The sequence below is a fragment of the Colletotrichum fioriniae genome (genome assembly GCF_027942845.1).
Source record: "Colletotrichum fioriniae strain IMI 355084 chromosome Unknown scaffold_13, whole genome shotgun sequence".
NCBI lineage: Eukaryota > Fungi > Ascomycota > Sordariomycetes > Glomerellales > Glomerellaceae > Colletotrichum > Colletotrichum fioriniae.
In genome coordinates this window covers 1,292,874-1,313,871 of record NW_027076849.1, presented here as the reverse complement: position 1 = coordinate 1,313,871, position 20,998 = coordinate 1,292,874, and the positions used below count along the sequence as shown (strand labels likewise).

Below are 20,998 nucleotides of genomic sequence, written 5' to 3'. Positions count from 1 at the left end.
ATATGCTGCTCTTACCGGAAAAGTGAATGCTACCCGGCGGCTTCTAAGCGTTTTCATTAGCATAGTCACCAGGCGTCGAAGGCGGATGGATCGTAAACAGTACTGCGGGTAGGTGACTACGTCAACACGCATCTCGTCAATACTGGGGACGCAAGAGGTGTTACTTCCCCACGTTTTCATAATCCGCGGGCACCAATTTGGTCCCGAAGTCCACTTTGACATGTCGGTTTCGAAACATGACAGGCGGAGATGGGACTGGGCGCTTGAGGCTCTAGGCCCGCGACGTTCAAGTCTCGCGCTGAATCCGAGCTGATTCAGAGTGAGCAGCTTGAGAGATATTCATCCGCGACTGTTCATAGGTGACCGATCCCTCCCGCCCCGTTGGTTATCATGCCGGCCGGCCGCGTGGTGGAACGTGGAACAAGCTTTGGCTACTGGTGTCCGCACACCATTTATATCCCGCGGGATATGTTGCCTCTTTGAGGGGATCAATCCCACTCATGCCAGTGCCTGAGTCAGTGGCGACAGCTGCAATTGGCTAGGAACTTCGAGACTGGGCTGCGGGCAACCTTCACTCCACCATCCCCTCTGCTCATCTACCGGCGGCTCGAACCCGCGGGCTAAAGCGTCTCTACTCTCTACGCAGTATCCGTACGGATACGCTACTACACGTGTAGACGTGCGGGCACTATTCAGCTGCGCACACTCCAATCGGAATGTCAAGATTGATAATGAATGTTGTTAGCGGAGTTCACCCCGTGGAGTAACTTGCGTCAAAAACCTGGGGCAGAAGAGGAGTACGCCATCCGAGCCTGGGGCTTCCCACTGGTCCCCGTCCCAACAATTCAACTTTCAACCAACAGTGTGTTCTTCGTCTTGGATATTGTTTTATCTGCAATATTTACGATGACATCATTCTTCCAAGAACCGGCCGAGGCCCGCCTGCGGATCTGGGGTACACCGGCAGTAAGCTGTATGGTCTTCGTCGATCGGAGGGCCTCATGACTCTGTGCATCCTCGGAAGAATGTTCTGGAAATAAGGCGATTGTACTGGTCACTGCAGCAATGCTCGTGGGCGGAAGTAAGATGTCCTTTAGAAATCAACAAAATCACTAGATGGTACCACGGTTCTGGCTCTCCCTTGAACCGACTGCAACACTAAACATGAGATAACTCACGGAAACAACGCTGACAGAGGACTAAGGTCAGCCGAAAATCAAGACCAAGAGAAACTAGTACTAAATCCCCCCTGTACAAACACGTTAAACTGATACCCGCGGGACTTTTTTACCACATTGGGGATGGTCGACTGGGGGATTCCCCGCGTATCCCGCACCCGGAGGTACCCCAGACAACCCACCCCCGCAGTTATTTCGACGTACGCTGCGGATACACACGCTCGACACTGATCAGGTGTTCGAGGAGAGAATCCCGTGCGATGGAGATGGGGGATAGTGGTCGTGTTTGTTGTGCGTTTACCACGGACTCGGTATACGTTCCATGGTAGTAGTAAGACTAGGCTAGCTGAAAGTTTCACGGGAGAAAATAGACTAAGAGATACTCTGCCGATTTCCGTCTGATTCATCTGCTGGGCTGGACTTGGGGGTTCAAACGAAGGAAAAAAAGCGCGTGCTTTTGAAGCTTCTCCTCATACCACGACTCTTTTGGGCAATTTAAGCCCGCGACTCCACCTTGGCGCGTGTCTACTTACTTGCAATTCTCTTACAGTTCTTAGTAGCCTCCCGTCGGCAGAATAGAGTCGTTGACTCGTTTTCTATATAACTACTAAGTCTGTTCTCTTTTTCTCGTCTGAATTTCTGCAGCCCAGCCTCCTCTTTGAGTTTCCCCAACCGGCCTCAGCCTCATCCGATCAAATTCCCACCACCAACCAACCCTTTAGCTTTTGCTTCCATTGAAGTGCTGTTGCTTATCTTCTCTATCAAGGCCGGCCCTAAATTCCAATTCCTTGACGATGTCGCAAACCACGCCCGATTCCGAGAGCAAGGCTCTGTCGAGGGAAGCTTCCATCGACAAGATGAAGCTCGATGGAACTACATCGCACGTTGAGCAGACGCAGCCCGTTGACTTTGACGATTCTATTGAGGATACCGAGCCGTCAAGGGCAGTTTGGTTGATCACCTTCACTGTCGCCATGGGCGGGTTCTTGTTTGGTAAGCCGCTTTCCAGTCCGGGCTACAAGGAGGTAGTAAACCTCCAGGAAGCGAATCGTTTTACTAATTGAGCTTCGCTATGATTAGGTTACGATACAGGTGTGATTTCGGCCGTTCTCGTCAGTCTCAAAAGTGACCTCGGACACGAATTGGATTCGCACGAACAGGAGTTGATCACGTCCATTACTTCTGGCGGTGCATTGATCGGTGCCGTGATCGCTGGTCTTCCGGCCGATAAGTACGGGCGAAAACTCGGCATCTACATCGGTTGCCTTCTCTTCTTCATCGGCACAGTCATCCAGGCTGCGGCGTTCTCTGTGGCGCAAATGACCGTTGGACGCTTTATTGTTGGCTTGGGAGTCGGTTCTGCGGCTATGATCATTGTGAGTTACCAATATGACCCCTTTTTCCGGCAGCATCGCTCTAGGTAAGCTGAAATTGTCAATGGGCTCCGATATCTAACCAAATGCACAACAGCCCCTCTATATCGGTGAACTCGCACCCGCCAAACACCGAGGTCGCATGATTGCATTCGACAACATGAGCGTGACCCTCGGGCAACTCATCTCCTACGCCCTCGGTGCCGGCTTCACCGAAGTCTCCCACGGGTGGCGCTACATGGTCGCCGTCGGCGGTGTCCCGCCCATCATCCTCGCGTTCCTCCTGCCCATGTGCCCCGAGTCACCCCGACAGCTCATCTCTCACGGAAAGCTCGAGGAGGCCACGCGCGTCATCAAGCGCGTCTACCCGCATGCGACGGAAGAACAGGTCAACGCCAAGATCGGACACATGACTTGGGTGGTCGAGGTCGAGGCCCAGGCTACGTCTGGCTCGCTGTGGGATCGATTCAAGGAATTGCACGTTGTGCCGGCCAACTTCCGTGCTCTTGTTACCGCCTGCGCTATCATGGCCAGTAAGTTTGCTGATCTGTCTTCTCCTTTCGAATGCCGTAAAGAAGCCCAACTCTATGGATGGGGACTGACAATGTTGTAGTCAGTCAGCTGGGCGGCTTTAATACTTTAATGTATTATTCTGGAACTCTGTTTGGACTCGTTGGTTTCGACAAGCCCGTTGCCGTGTCCATCGTCGTCGGTGCCACGAACTTCGTCTTTTCGCTGGTCAACCTCTTCATCATAGATAAACTTGGCCGACGTCGCATTCTTCTCGTCACTGTCGCCGGAATGGTAAGTATCTCTTGTATCAAGACGCTGAGCTTCTCAGCAAGTATCTGGGCTCCTCAACGCTGACTCTTCCTCCTCCAGTCCATCAGCATGGTCGTAGCCGCCATCGCCTTCCACTGGATCCCAGTCTCCCCCGACCTCAAGCTTCAAACCGCCTCAGTAAACTGGGCTGGCATTCTCGTTCTTGTGACAATCATCGTCTACGTCGCCTGCTTTGCCGGTGGTGTCGCCACCATCGCCTGGGTCGGCACCGAGCTCCTGCCCCTCGAGGTCCGCGCCCTCGGCACTATGATGAATACGGTCACTTGCTGGGGCTGCAACATCATCATCGCATCTACCTTCCTGTCCATGATGAAGGGTATGACGCCTAGCGGTGCATTTGGCTTCTACGCCGGAATTTGCTTCTTTGGATGGGTGTTTGTCATCTTCTGTTATCCCGAGGCCAACGGGTTGCCGCTCGAGGAGGTTAGGCAGATCTTCTCCACTGGATTTGGTGTCAAGAAGGCAAATGAGCTGCAGAGACTTCGCAAGATGGGTGCCGGCTCGGCTTAGGTCCTTCTCAGAAAGTTGTAGCAGCCTTCTTGTTCAACGTATTATTGTGAACAGTCAAGCGACAGTTGAATAACAAGGCACGATTAATGAAATTTATCAAGCACTATTTTTAGACTATAATCATTGCAATGGATGAGCCGGTCGAAATAACTTCACAAGCAGTCTATTACTAATTTCTCCCTCCATACTTTAGGAAATGAAGACACTCGGGGGCGGTCCAAGGTAACTCTCCCGCACTCCGCCAACATCAACAACGAGCCTTTCAAAAATCAAATTCGAATGCTTGAGACGAATTCTCACGGTATGCTCCCCCGCACCAAACCCATCCTCGCCCAAATCATGCTTTCGCAACCAAGCACAATCCTGCACGGCATAGAACCACCCGTCAGGGAGATCGTTGGTCTTGGGTGACAGCCGGTGAGTCTGTAACAGTCCGCCATCAACCTGTAAGTCGTAAGACATCGGGTCTACCGGATCCAGGTCGAGCGTCATGTTGAAGTCTAACAACAGAGACGGGCTCGCTGTCTGCGAGAAGACGTAGAACTTATATGTGAGCTCCGCGCTCTCCGTTCCTGGGTCAAGGACAATCGCTCCCTCCGGGGTTCTGCCGCACTCCGGCAGTGCTCTAAGACCTTGGAGGGGATGATGAGCCGCTGGGATGGAAACGTATCCATCACCCTCGACAAACCCTTCCTTGAACGATCCGGGGATGCGTCTGCCAGTGATGGGTAGATGTACCTGCTCAAAATCGCCCTCCTCAGATCGGACCTCGATCAAGATTTCCTGGTCAAAGTCATCTGGCACCTGGTCCCAATCAACCGTGACCTCGATCCGCGCATCCTCGCCATCAGGATCAAGCGTCCCAGACGAAGCTGAGAGCTTGATCCAGTCGTATGGAACAGCAGCCTTCCAACGCGTGACCTGAGGTCCTCGGCTGTAAATATCAAGCCGCCTCTTCATCGGCCCATACCGGCTAATAAGTCCCAACGTCACCCCAGGAACCAAGTCCCGCCGGCTGGGATGCGTCCTATCAGACTCCTCATTCGTCCTGCCCGGCCGCACGCCTTCGTGGCCTTCGACAGCAATCCCCATCTGCCCCATGACTGGATTCGAGCGCTGCCGGTGCTGGACGTAGCACAGGCCGCTAATCATGTCGCGGTACGGCGCGTGCCATGTCTCTTCGTAGCCGTAGTGCGTCTGGCTCATGATTTGGTCCCACTTGCCGTCCAACAGAGCGTGAAACTCCTCTGAGAGGGCGTAATCTGCATCAAAGAGGTCGAGGACCTCGCGGGCGAGCTTGTTGGTGAAGTTGCGGCGTTGGCGGGCGTAGAGTCTGTTCCGGCCTAGGGTCACTTGGAGTTTGGTGAAGATTGTCGATGCTTTGACTGGGTGCAGGACCGTTTCGAAAATAGCTGCCTTATGATCCTCTGGGGTCTGGTTGTAGATCTCCTCGGCTGCTAGAAGAAGTGTCTTCCAGCGGTGTACGATGTCTTCCGCCTCATTGTAGTTGATCAAGGAAAAGGTCGTTGGTTCAATGTGTTCGTGTCTCCTCAGTGCAGAGAGTCGATCGTATTTATGCCACACTGAGGCGATTCCTTCGGACTGATCTGTTCCAAAGTTTGCCTCTGCCATTTTCTGGTAGAAGTTTGCAAAGTTAGTGGCGCCGATAGAGTTAATGTCCCAGGCCAACGTCATTGCGAATGTGAGCGGTACTTCCATCGGCTTAATGTCACCAACGTTGAACACCCAGATTTGCTTCGCGTTACGTCTGTGGGCTTCTTGTAGCTGATGCCAGGTTTTCCCCTATTTCCTTGTGTTAACTCTCTGAATCTTTGCAATCCTGGGTTATGACGAACCAGAGAGTTGCTGTTGATCCACTTGTAGCTTCGTGGAACTCCCACATACTCGAAGTGGTAGTATATCTGCCTCTCTGTCAGCATCGTTTTGTATGGAGGCACGAGCAGGGGAAGGAGTTGCATACCCCTGCGCCTCCCTTTCTATCCCTCTCCGGTCCAGATGGAAGACGCCTGATACTGCCAAAGTTGTCATCGGCGAAAAGAAGGGTGACATCATCGGGTACATCAAGATTCCCTTCCTCATACTGCTCCTGCACCTCTTTGTACAAGGCCAAAAGCTCTAGTTCACAAGTTCAAGTCAGTCGCCCACGCCTCGTTTGATTCAGGAACCCATCACTCACGTGGTACAGCATCTTCTCTCCCATGAACTTGCTTGATAAGAGCACGCTGGGTCTTAATTACATCCCTTACCACAGCAGCCGGATCATCCGTCTTCATCTTTCTATCATACTCGCCGCGCATACCCAACGTGAAGTACGACTCGCGGCCCTTTGCTCTCTTGACGCCCTCGTCAAAGAAAGCGGTGATCTTCTCCTTGTTGGTGAGCCAGTTCCAGCTGCCGTCCGGGTTGTCTGCGAACCACTCATTGGACATCCTTTGCATGGGCTCGTGGTGGGACGTGGAGACGGCGATTCCGTAGTCTTCGGCGAGCTGAGGGTTGAGTGCGTCATCTGTGAAGAACGATGCACCGGGGTTGGGGTAGCCTGGCCACATTGCCGGCCAGAGGAAGTTGGCCTGCATGAAGAGTCAGATTTGGACTCGTTCTCGTTTGTTGCAGATCGGACGTCTACCTTGAGTCTCAAAAGTAGTTCAAAGACCTTCTTGTAGAATTCAGAGTTGTAGCTCCCGAAATTGGCTCGGACCCAGCCAGTCAGGGCGGGAGCCTCATCGTTGATGAAGATGCCGCGGAAGCGAATGCTTGGTTCACCATGGCAGGTCGGCACCGGTATTGCGTAGATAGCTTCATGATGCTTGGGAGGGACATCAGCCCAGTAATACCACCTAAATGAGCTTGACGTCAACAGACGAGCGGAATATGACTTGGAGTGAAATCATACGGAGAGACTCCGATTTGTTCAGAGAGGGTATAGGCGCCGAAGATTGCCCCTCGCTTGTCGCTCCCAGCAATGACGAGGGCTTTCTGCACGCCTGGCAAGGGTTGATCGATTACATGGGTGGAAAAGGATTCCCATTTCCCTCGAATTTGGTCAAAGCTGAGCTTCTCATCTTGTTCCAGCCGCTGGAGAATTGAGCTGTGTTCGATTGAACCGATGATGATGGCAGCGGCAGATCCCCCGGCGGCATCAACTTTGGTATCTTGGACGACCTGGACGATGCTCTGTTCAGACTGGGTAACACGACCAAAGTCCTGCGCGAGGTTCTGCGCTGCGATGTGAATGCCAATCGGATCCGACTCGTCAACCAAGATGGTTGAGCCGACCAAGTCAAAAGCCTCGGCGTCTTTGGGTGACGCAAACGTCACGATGGCTTTTTCAAACATTGCGGTGTATCATGAAAGTCTGTTTTTGCGAGGAAGTGTGAAATTTTGCGTGGGATGATGTTGAGTTCGAGCCATCTTCAACTTCTCCTCCCCAAGTATCCACGCACCGGGTGATTGCCGGCCGAGGTCGGCTCCCTCAATGAAAGGCTGCCAAGTGATCATGTAGTTTTCCGCTGCGGAACATATGATCCCACCCCGCTACCGCCTTGGCATCTCCGGGCGAAGTTACCTGCATTACTATAGGACCTCTGTTCCGTATTTACCAGTCCATTGAGACAATATGTCGTAGTATCCGCCGTGTGTTTGCATCTCCCAAACCATGATCATACCATACGGGTAGGCAAACTACCTGATGTAAAAGACAATGTTCAGGTAAACCAGAACCTGTGTAGACCATTGTTACCCCTCCCGAAAGACAACAACAGCTTCTCCGCACAACAGGCTACATCTGGTTAGCGACGCCATCTTGACCCTTGGCCCGGTGTCCGGTCCGGACTCGTTCCCCCGCACGCCACCCCGGTCCTCACCCCCGCCTCCGCAAATCCTCAATGGAGCCCTTTCTCCAGGTTTTTATGGGATGATCATCGGCAAACTACGGTGTCGAATAGCCGAGAGGTGACCAAAACACGACAGGGAGCCAAACAGAAATAAGAAAAATGTAACGATTATCGCGGTTAACCACCCCTCAAGCGGCATAGCGGCTCACGAGGTTTTCGGAGCTATAGCTGGATGAGTCGTGCGCATCTGCCCAAGGTCGCGTGGTCTCTGTACCAACATACCCAAAGTACGTACGGGATGTGGACGGGCACCCCCGGCTGTACCAAGACTATGGATTTGCCGGTCTGGTGTTGATCCAAGCTTGGGAAGCTCAAGATGGTCTGACCACCCCCAGATAAAAAGGGTGCTCCCTTCATCCCTCTTCCCTTCTCGATAGTCTCTTGGCTGTCCGACGCGCCAAGCAAGCCTCTCGAGCCTATTCCTGTGCGACGCAGAGCCTCCGACCTAAGATTTCAGAATAGGGCCTCTGTGTCGAAGAGCCGTCAGTCACAATGAGCAAAGCCGACATTGTTGAGGCGCCCCATGTGGTCGAGGACGTGGCCGACGGCAAGCAGCGGACAAACTACGACAAGGTCGACAATGAGGTTGCCAAGTACGCTGGCGAGGCGATTATCGAAATCGATGCTGCGACCAACAAGAGGTTGAAGAGGATGATTGACAAGCGAGTGTTGAGTGTCATGGTCTTCACTTACTTCATGCAGTCGCTGGACAAGGGGACAATGTCGTTCGCGTCCATCATGGGCATCATTCCTGACACAGGTCTTGTGGGCCAACAGGTACAGTGGTTGCTTCAAAATGTCACATCTCATACTAATTGAGCAGTACTCGTGGTTGACGACCATCATTTACCTCGTCATTCTTTGCGTTGAGTATCCCGTATGGTTTTCCCCTCACCCTTTAAAGACAAGCAGCGCGCTGACCCTACGTGCGACTTGACAGGAAAACTACATTATCCAGAAGATCCCGATTGCGAAATGGCTCTCGTTCAACATCATCATGTGGGGCGTGACGCTCAGCCTCCACGCGGCATGCCACAACTTTGTCGGTCTGGTCATCGTCCGTGGCTTCTTGGGTGGTTTCGAGGCAGTCTGCCAACCGACCTTCGTCCTGCTCACGTCCATGTGGTATAAGCGTGAGGAGCAGGCCTCAACTGCCATCTACTGGTGAGTTGACGATTCCGATCGCGGTCATACGATAAGTTGCAGGTGTACATGAAGCTGATTCCCCCTACTACACGCAGGTACATGATGAACGGCCTCCAGCAAATTATTGGCGGCCTCCTGGCCTTTGGCTTCTCCTTCATCCCCTCCTCATCGCCCATCCGATCCTGGCAAGCCCTCTTCATGACCTACGGTATTATCACCGTCTTCTGGGGCGCCTTCGTCATGTGGTGGATGCCCGACTCACCGATGAAGGCGCACTGCTTCAGCGAGGAGGATAAGAAGCTCATGGTGGAGCGCGTGCGGTCCAATCGTACCGGGTTGCAGAACCGCAAGTGGCGCAAGGAGCAGGTCTTTGCTGCGTTCAAAGATCCTCAAGGTGAGGAAGACCTCGTTATTTCACACCGCATGGAATAGTTGACTGACTAGCCTCCCAAAGTGTATGGGTTCGCTCTCATTCAGCTCTTGACTACCCTCCCGTCTGGAGGTCTCGGCGCATTCGCAAACATCATCATCAAGGTAACTAACCAACCATCTGCCAGAAGCAGGATAAGCTCACAGTAGACATGAAAACTGACACCTGCCCAGTCCTTTGGTTTCTCCACCTGGGAAACCCAGCTCCTCCAAAGCGTTACAGGCATTCTCCAAATCATCACCATGCTCACAGCCTCTTGGATCGACAGACGCTTCAAGCAAACAATCTTGGCCATGATGGCCGCCGTCGTTCCCACCATCGCCGGCACCGTCGTCCTCCTCACGGTCCCCTTCGAGCACAGCAAGAAAGTAGGCCTGCTCCTCGCTTACTACATCATGATCTCCTTCTGGGCGTGCAGCGGTCTCGCACTCTCGCTCGTCACGCGCAACGTGGCCGGACAGACCAAGAAGGGCGTCGTGATTACGAGCAACTTTATCTTTTGGGCCGTGGGCAACTCGATCGGTCCGCAGGTGTTCCGCGCCAAGGACGCGCCGCGGTACTTTTTGGCGCTGGCGATTATTTTGGGGTGCTTTGTGTTGTTGGAGGTTGTGCTTTTTGCGCTGCGGACGTATTATGTTTGGCAGAATAAGTTGCGGGACGGGAAGATTGCGCGTGGGGAGGCTGTTGCCGATGCGGCGCATTCTCATGCTTTTGAGGACATGACGGACAAGGCAAGTATACGTTCTGAAGGTTCTTGCAGTGGTCACGTTGCTAACTGTATCATAGGAGGACGTCAACTTCAGATACAACTACTAAGGGTCTCATTCACAGACGTATGTTGTCTGTTGTCCTTCTATCAACCGTGATGGATTCTGGACCGTAAAAACGCGAGATATTGCACTAGCTAGTGAGGCCAGTAGGACTGGGTATATTTGCTCTGTAATTAGCGTACTAGGTTTAGACTACTGAAGCTCACAGCCATCAAATATTGAACGATGCTTCAAACTTATGAAATACTTTCGCACCCAAGATAGAGATTAGAATCATCAAATTCTTGGCCACAACTTGGCAAAAGCTTGTGAGAGCGGCACAGTAAGGAGCCAATACAAAATACACAACGGCTTGTGAAAGGAAAAGAAATAGTTGTACACTCCTGTGGAGATGTGCCAACAGGGATCGTCGCAACGTTGCAATCTACCCCCTCATTCTCCCGGCCATGACCCCAGTCTAGCTTAATTATCCCAGGCTCTCGCAGCAGGCCCCTCCCCCAGATTCCATAATTCTGACAATGTTCCCATCCCCCAACCCCATGCCATCCACTTCATTGGACCCAATCCAGGATGCTAAAAGCCAAACCCCGTTGTTGGAAGCGGGGCAATTACGAATTCCCTGTCGTATGAACAAGCAAACAAGCAAGCAGTCAGCCCGATTCGGCTTTGGGACGCCTGGGACGGTTCCTACCCGTGGAGGTTGCGTCCTTCTCCAAGACTCCAACTTTGAGATTATCCCGCCGGCAGAACCGCAAATCTCCGGTCAAGATTGCCGGTTGTTTTCCCTATGCCAAGTTTGTTTCCCGCGTGGGGGGGTTTGCCCTCGGCACCGAAATCCCCAGCCAGTCGGGGAGGGTGTTAGAGTCAGTTGAACGAGGAAATCGGCCGGTTGTCGGCCGATGATGCGGAGAAGCTACCGGGAGGCAGCATTTCTTGTTGTCTGTAAGAAAGCTGTGTGTCCCACGTTACGGTTTGGCTTCTTTCTACCACGATAGACGCTTGTTGCTGGGTTTTCATACTTGGGCGTGGGAGTTAAGAAGATTCGACAAGTGCACTGAATCAGCTTAGAGTCCATCATCAGAACAGCCCTTCATAATGTGCGGTCTAGATGGACATGGCGGCAGCGGCTCGTCCTCATATCCGCTACGGGCACCAGTGCCCGTCGGGAAGAGAGCCAACAAGCTGTACAGGGACCGCACGGCGAACTTCTACTCGCCAGGACAATGGGAGAAGGTCAATCTGCTCTCGTGAGTCTACCCCCTCAACAACTCGCATCATTCTGTAAGGAACGCTAAACAATTCGTCCGCAGCATGATGCACCTCGCAGTCCGCTCCGACCCCTCAGTCATCGCCCTCTCAGTATGGCACAGCCCAGGCCTCACCCGCCCACCCTTCGCCGACGCCACAGCCTCGACAAACGACTACACCCCTTCCAAAGTAGGCGACGCATTCGGTCCGTCCTGGTCAACGCACTGGTTCCGCGTCCGCGTAACGATCCCAGAGGACATGCGCCAGATGGACCACCTCGAACTCCACTGGGACTGCAGCAACGAAGCAACAGTCTGGACCTCGCCCGGCGAGCCCCTGCAAGGCCTCACGGGCCGCGGCGAACGCATCGAGTGGATTCTCCCCGAGGCGTTCAAAGACGGGGAGGAGCATGTTTTCTATCTGGAGATGGCGTGTAACGGGATGCTCACCAACGCGGCGGGCGAGCCGATTTTCAAGAATAATGCCAACGGGGACGCGATTCAACCTCCTGACCCGAATAAGATCTTCACCTTGACGAAAGCCGAGATTGTGGGCGTGGATTTGCAGGCGAGGGCGTTGCATGCGGATATCACCGTCATCCATCAGGCGGCGGAGGAGTTCCCTGAGGACTCGTGGGAGCAGCATGAGGCGCTGAATGTTGCGACGAGGATCATTAACACGTTTCGGGTCGGTGACCGGGCGTCGATTGTGAAGAGCAGGAAGATTGCGGAGGAGTATTTGGGGCCTAATGTCGATTCGGCGCGGGTATTTGATGTCGCCGGTGAAAAGGGGGCGAGCGTCTACGCGATTGGGCATTGTCATATTGACACGTGCTGGTTGTGGCCTTGGGAGGAGACGAAGCGCAAGGTTGCGAGGTCGTGGTTGAATCAGTGCGACTTGATGGATCGGTATCCCGAGCTGAACTTTGCCTGTTCGCAGGCTCAGCAGGTGCGTATTAAGCTCATGAAGTCCTAGTCCCACGACTCTCGATCCCTTTACTCCAATCCCCGACTCCAGTTCCCGAGGCAACTACTTAATGAAATCAAAACTGACTTGCCCGTAGTTCAAATGGCTCAAACAATTCTACCCCCACGCCTGGACCCGCGTCAAGTCCAAAGTCGCAGCCGGCCAGTTCCACCCCATCGGCGGCTGCTGGGTCGAGCACGACACCAATATCCCGAGCGGCGAATCCCTGATACGGCAGTTCCTCTTTGGCCAGCGCTTCTTCGAGAGCAATTTCGGCCGGCGCTCGACGACGTGCTGGCTGCCGGACACCTTTGGCCAGTCGAGCCAGATGCCGCAGCTGTGTCGGCAGGCCGGGATGAACCGGTTCCTGACGCAGAAGATTTGCTTTAATAATATGAATGAGTTTCCTCATACTACGTTCAACTGGTATGCTGGTCCTTATTCCCTATGTACTTGTGGGTAGAGTGAGAGAGTGCTGATGGCTGTGTCTTAGGGTTGCTCTTGATGGGAGCCAGGTTATTTGTCATATGCCGCCTGCGAGGACGTACTGCGCCAACGCGACGTTTGGGGACGTGAAGCGTAGTATGACGCAGCACAAGTCTCTGGACCAAGATCACACCTCTCTCCTAGTTGTAAGTACCATCTTCCCAAAGTCACCATCCTCGATAGAAGAGCCCCTTGTCACAGCAACCAACTCTCTACCCACGTAATCTAACCCCAGCACCACAGTTCGGCAAAGGCGACGGCGGCGGCGGCCCAACCCGTCCCCAACTCGAATCCCTCCGCCGCCTCCGCGGTCTCGCCGACACAACGGGCCTCCTCCCGCGCGTCCACTCCGGCGGCACCCCAGACGACTTCTTTGACCGCCTCGAGAGTAAGGCTCATACGTTCCCCACGTGGCACGGCGAGCTGTACTTTGAGCTGCATCGCGGGGTGTATACTACGCAAGCGCAGACGAAGCTGAATAACAGAAAGGCGGAGATTCTCCTCAGGGATGTGGAGCTGTTGGCGACGATTGCGTCTGTGGAGGACAAGGGGTATAGGTACCCGAAGAAGGAGTTGGACGAGATGTGGGAGGGGGTGCTACTTTGTCAGTTTCATGATTGTCTTCCTGGGACTGCTATTGGGATGTGCTATGATGATTCGGATAAGGTGCGTTGCAGTCTTCCTGATAAGTGCGTCGGGAACATGTTTGGCTTACAAGTGGCTTCTCTGCGTCTAGGTTTATGCGAATGTCTTTAGTATCGGCAACACGATTTTGAGAGACATTTACAGCGTACTCGAGATCAACGACGTCAGCGAGAACACAACCGGATCCGAGAGGCTAGTAGCCCTCAACACCCTAGGATGGCCTCGAAAGGAAGTTCTCACCACCAACGGCAAAGGCTTCATCGCCAACGGCACCGGAACCCTCATCGCCACCGAGGAAATCACCCAAACGGAGACCACCAAACCCCTCGTAACAGTCGAGGAAGTCTCTGAAGGCATCTTCGTCCTCGAAAACAGCCACTTCACAGTAACAGTCGAATCCGGCACCATCACCTCCCTCCTCGACCGCCGCGCCGCCAACCGCGAGGTCCTCGCCCCCGGCAGCGGCAGGGCAAATCAGCTCGTCATCTTTGATGACAAGCCTATTTACTGGCAGGCGTGGGACGTGGAGGTTTTCCACCTCGAGACAAGAGAGGAGGTGCGCGGCGGGCGGACGAGTGTGCTGGAGGCGTCGCCTTTGAGGGTGAGTGTTGTTACGGAGACGCGGATCAGCGAGGTCAGTTCTGTGAGGACGGTGATCAGTCTTGCTGCGGTGGTTGATGAGAGCGCGAGTGCGGGCGTGGGCGTGGAGTGTACTGCGGAAGTCGACTGGCATGAGACGATGAAGTTTCTCAAGGTTGAGTTCCCGGTTGATGTGCGGCATCACGAGGCGTCGTACGATACGCAGTTTGGGGTTATTCGGCGGCCGACGCACTACAACACGTCGTAAGTCATCCTCTTTGCGACTCACACCCTACTACCGAGATGCGATAACTAATCACGGGTACGTAGCTGGGACATGGCCAAGTTCGAAGTCTGCTGCCACAAGTACGCGGACCTCTCGGAATACGGGTACGGGGTGTCCGTCCTCAACGACAGCAAATACGGCTTCGCGACCGTCGGCAACACGATGAGGCTGTCGCTCCTGCGGTCGTCCAAGGCGCCTGACGACAACGCCGACATGGGGAGGCACACGATTCGGTGGGCGATTTTGCCTCATCGGGGTCCGTTGGGCCCGGAGACGGTGAGGGCGGCGTATGAGTTCAATAACCCGCTGAAGATCGTCTCTGCGTCTGTGGATTCTCCGTTGTCGAAGGCGGGAGGTGGTGCTGCTGGAAGCTTCGCGGTTGCGTTGACCGGGGATGAGAATTTGGTGTTGGACACGGTGAAGCGCGGCGAGGATGATGAGGATGTTGGCGATGGCGAGTTGCCTGTTCGTGGTGGGCGCAGCGTGATTGTGCGTGTGTATGAGAGTTTGGGGGGTCGTGGACGGGGGAGGGTGGTGACGAAGTGGGCTGTGAAGAGCGTGTACAAGACGAATCTGCTGGAGGACGACGAGGAGGAGGTTCGTGTTGAGGATAGCGGGTTCGAAGTTGATCTTGGGCCGTTTCAACTTCAGACGTATCGGCTTCAGTTGGTGGATTGAATGCATTGTGGGTGTGGTGACGGACTTCTTTGGGAGGATCCTACTGTTTCTTGTCATTTGAGAGCATTCTTTCAATTACATGTTGACGATGTGCGTTGGATTATTCGCCATGCTCACTGCCGACGAGAGCATCCGCGTCCAAGGCGAAGGGCCTTTTGTTGAAGAGACCAATGCAGGCAACATGAGTGGGCGATAGATGTTTGTATTTCTTCCCAAGATTGGCTTCGAGGTTTAGATATATTGGCCTTCCTGTGGATGGCTCAAGAGGACGGTTTGGTTCATAAGCTGGGCAACAGATGGTGGACTTTTGACCACTTGTCTTTTGTCGCTCTTAGTAGAACTCGGCCGGTGAGGGTATAAATGACTCGAAATTTGTATGAATGAGGTGATATTGCGGTCTGACCAAGATACATACGCATTGCGATGGCCGAGTGTGGCGGTGATGTAGTTTCACCCCAAACATCTAAGCCTGGGCTGATGGTCATCATGGCCATGGTCGTAGGAGGTACATGTATGCCTCCGCACTGCAGATGAGAATTGCCAGCGTGATATGTTAGTATGAAAGTAGATGTTGCGTGATAAAGATTGAAGAAAAGCATCGGGAGAGGAGTCGTGATGAATGCCACAAAGGTCAAGTTGTCCAGCCATAGTGACACAGGCGCAGCCCAATCAGGTCACGGTCTCCTCGGTGTCAACCTCGGTGCTGGCAAAATGCCTAGAACAAGTAATAGAAGAAACCCCCCCCCCCCCCACACTTGAGGAAGACCCAGAGAAGCTTACGCCAAGAAGCCGCAAGGTGGGCAAACATTGAATACTTGCATGTTTGTTTGTTTGTTAGTAGGTAAAGTAGGGTGCAGATGGAGTTGAAACAAGGCGTGGGTGCGGCCCGCGTGTGTGGCACGAGGGCCTGGCACCTAATAATTACCGGTAGACCTAGAGCTACCTAGAGCTACCTAGAGCTACCTAGAGCTAGAGCTACTGCGTAGACCCGGACCCGAAGCCGTGGGCGCGGATTGTGGCGTGGAATTGTCAGCCCAGGGGGCCACAGGCGGCAATGGCCATGCTGTGTCACGTCCACCCCCGGATTGACGGTGGGACGCGGGTAGGTGCTTGAAGAATTTCAGTTGAAGGTTTGTTTTGTTCATTCATGCACCTGTCAGTATTGTGGCACAGAGTATTCGTGATAGGGTCAAGTTGACGTCTTTTATCAACTTGCTCTGTGTCACGAACCCAACTAGCTACACGGGCAACGCGGGATCCCGCCAGCGACGATGAAGCCTGGCTTTCAAAGACAACCAGGTATCTGTACGTTGGAACTTGAGGCCTTTGACGAGACTCAAAGGGGCAAGAGTTGCGAATTGTGTGTTGGAAGTTGAGAGTTACGGGTTGGGTCGTCTGCGCCTCGGTGTTGGTTTGGTGCTCAACTTGAGCACTCGCTTCCCCCGTTATCGTCAAAATCCACTACTAGAAATGAAATTGGTGACATGTTGTGACCAACAGCATATGACCCTATATATGTTTGTATGTTCATATATACACATATATAAGTGTGACCCCAGCAGGCGGTTTCGGAAGCCCAACCACCGAATTCGTCGCTTCAGCGGGTTGGAACGGCGTTGGAACAGGAGTGGTACCATTGACACCACATGTGCATTGCAACAAACAAGCAAACAAGCAAACAAGCACACAAACCAAGGAACCAACGCCCATCAGTCAAGTTTGTAAAACTAGAGTACCTACGGATAGAGTATCTACCTTGGATACCATCAATACCCCATCTGCCGTTCCCCCCGGGTCTGCCAGAAGCTGAGATTCACTGGTAAAATCGGCCTCCCCACTCTCTCCTTCTCTCGCTCTCTCGCGCCCGCTGCGAGAGAAAAATGCACGAATGAGCCCACGCATGCGGCGTAGCACCAATCACGTCCAGCCCGGGGAGGGCGGAAAGGGGGGAGGGGAGACCGGGGGTGAGTGTTTCTGGTCCCCTCTCCCAACAGTGGCTGCACGATAGTGGCTGGGCACTGCACCAACCGTCCCCCCCCCCCCTGGGTGCTGCGAGAAAAACACTGCCAAATGTTTGTACCCTGGTTCCAACAGAGTTCCAGCAGCGACTAACTGGTGGGGAGGGGGGCCCCGTTCGTTTGGTTCAGCGGGGAGTCTTTAGGTCACTTTTGGGCCGCCAACAGCAGAAAGGAGCACCTATCGCCCTACGGAGTACCTGAGGTACCTAAGCCAAGGTGGACAACCAGAAGAGTACTCGGTACACCCAACCATAGTCCGTACCTTACACCCCTCCAGGGATCCCATACGGTGCCAGGTACCTCACCTCGCCAAAGGACATGGGACTCGGAGAAGGGAAGGGAAGGGAAGGGGGAGAAGGCGAAGACGAAGGCGGGGAGTGGGAGGAGCACGAACAAGGCTCAGACTTTGAAACATAAAAATTAACCTCTCTCTCTCTCTCTCTCTCTCTTCTCCCCCTTCAAACCTCCGCCAGCTGGTTCTCGTCCGCCTCTTCATTTCAACCTTTCATGCCGCCATCACGCGCGCGCGCGCGACACACCTCGCACTTCGTTTCCTACACTTTGTTCTTTTGCCGTCGGGCTTCCCCGGCCGAGGGCGTGCGCGACAATGTCCGACGCCAGCGGCTCCGGCCACGCAGAGGCCAGTCAGGACGAGGACGCTCTGCCCACCCTCACCCTCGAGCAGACCATGGCGTTGCTGATTCAGGATTTCGTCCATGGCAGAGCACAAATGCCGCCGCCGCTGTCGCTTCCTCTGCCTGCAACCATTCATGACACGGCGACGGCGGGCGATGTTGCTCCGGGGGTCTCGGCCGTGAGCGACGCCGGTGCTTCTGATCGCGACTCGCTTCACGAGACCGAGGCTGCGCATACCGCCGACGAGAACGACCATGAGAATGGGAACCAGGTTGCGTCCGACAACGAATCCGAAATTTCCATCGATGCTCCCGCGGCGCCGCCGGTATGTCATCCATGTTCTTTTCACCTTACTCCCAACTGTTTCCCCGCCCGCGTGTGTCATGCCGTGCTGTGCCGCCTGCTGACCTTTTCTCTTCGTCAACCTTCAAGGCCACCGGCCCTTTTGTTGGCTTCGTTCCGTCATTGCATTCCATTACCCCGGAATATGCAACAACGTTGTTCATAGAAGAAAATGGCCGAACATACAATAGTGCTCGAGACCAGCGTAAGTGGTGCCCACATCACATACTGTATACATGTCTCATCCAATGACTAACCCATTCTTTGCAGAATATCCCCTTCCCAATGATCTTGTTTGTTTTCTCCTCTCTGCCGCCTTTTTTTTTTTGGCCTTTTGAGGTAATCACCGTCAACTAATGTCTTTCTCTTTACCCTAAACAGAAGGAGCAGGACCGCTTAGGTAAATTTGGCTCATCAAGACCCTCGGTCTTGTCTTCCGTCCGTTTTGAGCTCAACTCATTTTTCTCCCTTCAGATTTGCAACATCAGTGCTGGCTACGAACGTCAGGTGAGGTGCTCTGCTTTTGTCCCAAAAGGAAGCGCGCCAGGAGAGTCCTCGATGTTGGAACGGGTACCGGCGTCTGGGCCATTGCGTTTGGTGAGTGCATGCTGTAAAAGCTTCCATCTACCTGGAGCACCTTTGATCACAACCGACTAACTCAATCCTCAGCCGATATGCGCGCCGAGGCTGAAGTACGTATGAGCAAGCGAATGGCTAGATGGCCTATCTTCTCACTATCTAGTATCTTGGCTGACTTTGTATATTTTTAACGGAAAAACAGGTTATTGGTGTCGACATTAGTCCCATTCAACCTCACAGGTAGGTTTTGGTTCCTCCTTGGCCGAGAAACTCAACAAACGCGTACATTGAAACAGACATGCTGACATGCCATGCTTGTGAAAAGTGTCCCCGCCAACTGCAGCTTCGAAATCGACGACGTAGAGAGGGAGTGGGTGTGGCCCGACTACTTTGACTTTATCTTTGTCCGACACATGAACGCATGTTTCGCAAGCTGGCCCGACTTCCTTGCGCGCGCCTTCAAGTGAGCGAGCACAAACTCATGCCTATATTTCCAAATTGCAGCACACTAATGACAGCCTCCAGCCACCTCGAGCCAGGCGGCTTCATCGAGCTCCACGACAACGCCTTCCCCATCCTCTGCCCCGACAACACCATGCCCCCGACCAGCGCCATCGCCCGGTGGTCCGCCATGCTGATGGAGGCCACGTCGGCCATCGGCCGCCCCATCGACGCGCCCCGCCACTTCAAGGCGATGCTCGAGGAGGCCGGTTTCGAGGCCGTGGTGGAGAAGAAGCGGGTTTGGCCGGTGAGCCCCTGGTCCTGGGACCCCAAGATGCGCGCCCTGGGCTGGTGGGTGCAGGCCGGCAGCCTCGCGGGCCTCGAGGCCTCGATCCTCAAGCTGGGGACGGGCGTGCTGGGATGGAGTCGTTCCGAGGTACTCGAGTTTTGCGAAGAGATCAAGACCGAGTTGAGGGAGGCCAGGGTGCATGGTTACTGGGAGGTGTAAGTTTTGTTTTCCCCTTCATTTTCGCCCTCTCAGCTTTAGCACGGAGTAAAATTTTTCTTTTTCCTCTCTTTTTTGGCTAACTCTTCATCTTTGGTAGGTATTTCGTGTATGGGCAGAAACCATTCCACGCCGTGTGATGGCAGAGATTTTTTTCTTCTTTTCATTTCCCCACTCTCTAATCATGGGAGAAGCACCACGAAATGCTGGTTCACCTAGCCGGGAAAGCGAGGCTCATTTTGCTTTGCGCCAGGGATTGAATTTACGTTTCTCCGACTTTGGTCAACGGGCAGACAGGCGGTTCTCTTTTTCTCGACTGTTATATGCTCCCTCGGTATTGGAGAATTTGGAGTTGAGCGCTTTTTTGCAACTTGATGATACCCCCCAACCAATTACATAGCGCCGCGATGAGATTATTTTGATTTCTTACAATCCAACATAAACAAGCTTGCCCTTTTTTTTCAAGCGCAAGCTACGCAAGGCAGGCATAATAACAATATAGTTGATCAGGGGGATTTACACGCCTTGGTCTCCTTTCCGTTTGTCCCATTTGAGCCGCTCTGCTGGGGTGAGATTGTTGAAAAACATTCATCGAAGCTCCAACAGTTCCCACGAGATGAATCCTATTCTTGGTGTAAGTACTATTTACCCAGGACTCTCTCCCGGCCGCCTCCCGCCCCGCCCTTCCCCGAACGAGACAGACACGAACAGGTATGCTAGAATACGCTGTACCTATACCACTAAAGTACACACCAATGGAGAAAAAAAACTCCACAATCTTTCGTAGCGCTTAAGCGACGACGCCAATGGAGGACTGAAAACGGTCGGCATAGACTCCGTACTGCGTAGATGCAGGACCAGTTCAGGTACCTAACTAAGGTGGGTAAGTGAGCGGCAGGAACACTGAACGGATGGGTCGCCGTACCACCACCGCTCTGCGGCCGAATCGCAGCAAAGGGCTGGGCTACGCTGGGGAGCAGGGGGAAGGGGGAAGGATAGCGTGGGTAATGTACTCCGTAGTGTACGTTGCTTGCATCTTCATGCATGCCGAAGCAGAAGGACCCCAGTCCAATCACACAATCGGGTCTGTTGTCTGCGATATCTGCTGGCTGGGCTGCCGATTCCCGCTGGGTCCTGAGTACCTTTGGTCTTCCAAAGACAAGAGGAGCGAGCACACACGCGCCCAACCAATGTTGCCAACCAACCAACCAGGCTTGCCAGGCTAAGGAGGTAAGGTAGTGGGGCTTTTTGGTGGATGTCATGTCATCCGCGAGTGTATCCGTGCCTTAGCGTATTACCTTGGAGAGGGGACTGGGACTTATCATAGTACCTTACGGAGAAGGGGAAACCAAGATGAGAAGGAGGAGATGGATGAGGGGGTTCGTTGGGCATGGGTAAGCAATCCCATTGAAAATGGGATTTAAA

At 53.7% G+C, this 20,998-nt stretch overlaps 6 protein-coding genes across 6 annotated transcripts; 4 read left to right on the top strand and 2 right to left on the bottom strand.

The window, feature by feature from the left end:
* Nucleotides 1-1,972: 1,972 nt before the first annotated feature.
* On the top strand, nt 1,973-3,904 carry N0V96_010086 (uncharacterized protein; the record flags this gene model as incomplete). The annotated part of the gene is made up of 5 exons (XM_053197458.1): nt 1,973-2,171; nt 2,259-2,554; nt 2,649-3,084; nt 3,165-3,355; nt 3,434-3,904. 5 exons carry the CDS (start codon nt 1,973-1,975, stop codon nt 3,902-3,904), a joined length of 1,593 nt encoding a protein of 530 aa, XP_053045162.1.
* Nucleotides 3,905-4,093: 189 nt separating this feature from the next.
* On the bottom strand, nt 4,094-5,977 carry N0V96_010085 (uncharacterized protein; the record flags this gene model as incomplete). Its single annotated transcript, XM_065758841.1, has 2 exons — nt 4,094-5,672; nt 5,973-5,977. The coding sequence occupies 2 exons, from the start codon at nt 5,975-5,977 to the stop codon at nt 4,094-4,096; spliced, it is 1,584 nt and encodes a 527-aa protein (XP_065612608.1).
* Nucleotides 5,978-6,093: 116 nt separating this feature from the next.
* Nucleotides 6,094-7,261, bottom strand: N0V96_010084 (uncharacterized protein; the record flags this gene model as incomplete). The annotated part of the gene is made up of 3 exons (XM_065758840.1): nt 6,094-6,495; nt 6,552-6,678; nt 6,819-7,261. 3 exons carry the CDS (start codon nt 7,259-7,261, stop codon nt 6,094-6,096), a joined length of 972 nt encoding a protein of 323 aa, XP_065612607.1.
* Nucleotides 7,262-8,310: 1,049 nt separating this feature from the next.
* On the top strand, nt 8,311-10,210 carry N0V96_010083 (uncharacterized protein; the record flags this gene model as incomplete). Its single annotated transcript, XM_065758839.1, has 7 exons — nt 8,311-8,595; nt 8,642-8,695; nt 8,759-8,982; nt 9,060-9,358; nt 9,419-9,498; nt 9,568-10,125; nt 10,181-10,210. 7 exons carry the CDS (start codon nt 8,311-8,313, stop codon nt 10,208-10,210), a joined length of 1,530 nt encoding a protein of 509 aa, XP_065612606.1.
* Nucleotides 10,211-11,259: 1,049 nt separating this feature from the next.
* N0V96_010082 (uncharacterized protein) lies at nt 11,260-15,052 on the top strand (the record flags this gene model as incomplete). The annotated part of the gene is made up of 7 exons (XM_053197455.2): nt 11,260-11,411; nt 11,475-12,360; nt 12,476-12,804; nt 12,872-13,010; nt 13,108-13,458; nt 13,601-14,352; nt 14,419-15,052. 7 exons carry the CDS (start codon nt 11,260-11,262, stop codon nt 15,050-15,052), a joined length of 3,243 nt encoding a protein of 1,080 aa, XP_053045159.2.
* Nucleotides 15,053-17,677: 2,625 nt separating this feature from the next.
* Nucleotides 17,678-19,576, top strand: N0V96_010081 (uncharacterized protein; the record flags this gene model as incomplete). The annotated part of the gene is made up of 5 exons (XM_065758838.1): nt 17,678-18,031; nt 18,523-18,555; nt 18,830-18,867; nt 18,971-19,090; nt 19,153-19,576. The coding sequence occupies 5 exons, from the start codon at nt 17,678-17,680 to the stop codon at nt 19,574-19,576; spliced, it is 969 nt and encodes a 322-aa protein (XP_065612605.1).
* Nucleotides 19,577-20,998: the final 1,422 nt, after the last annotated feature.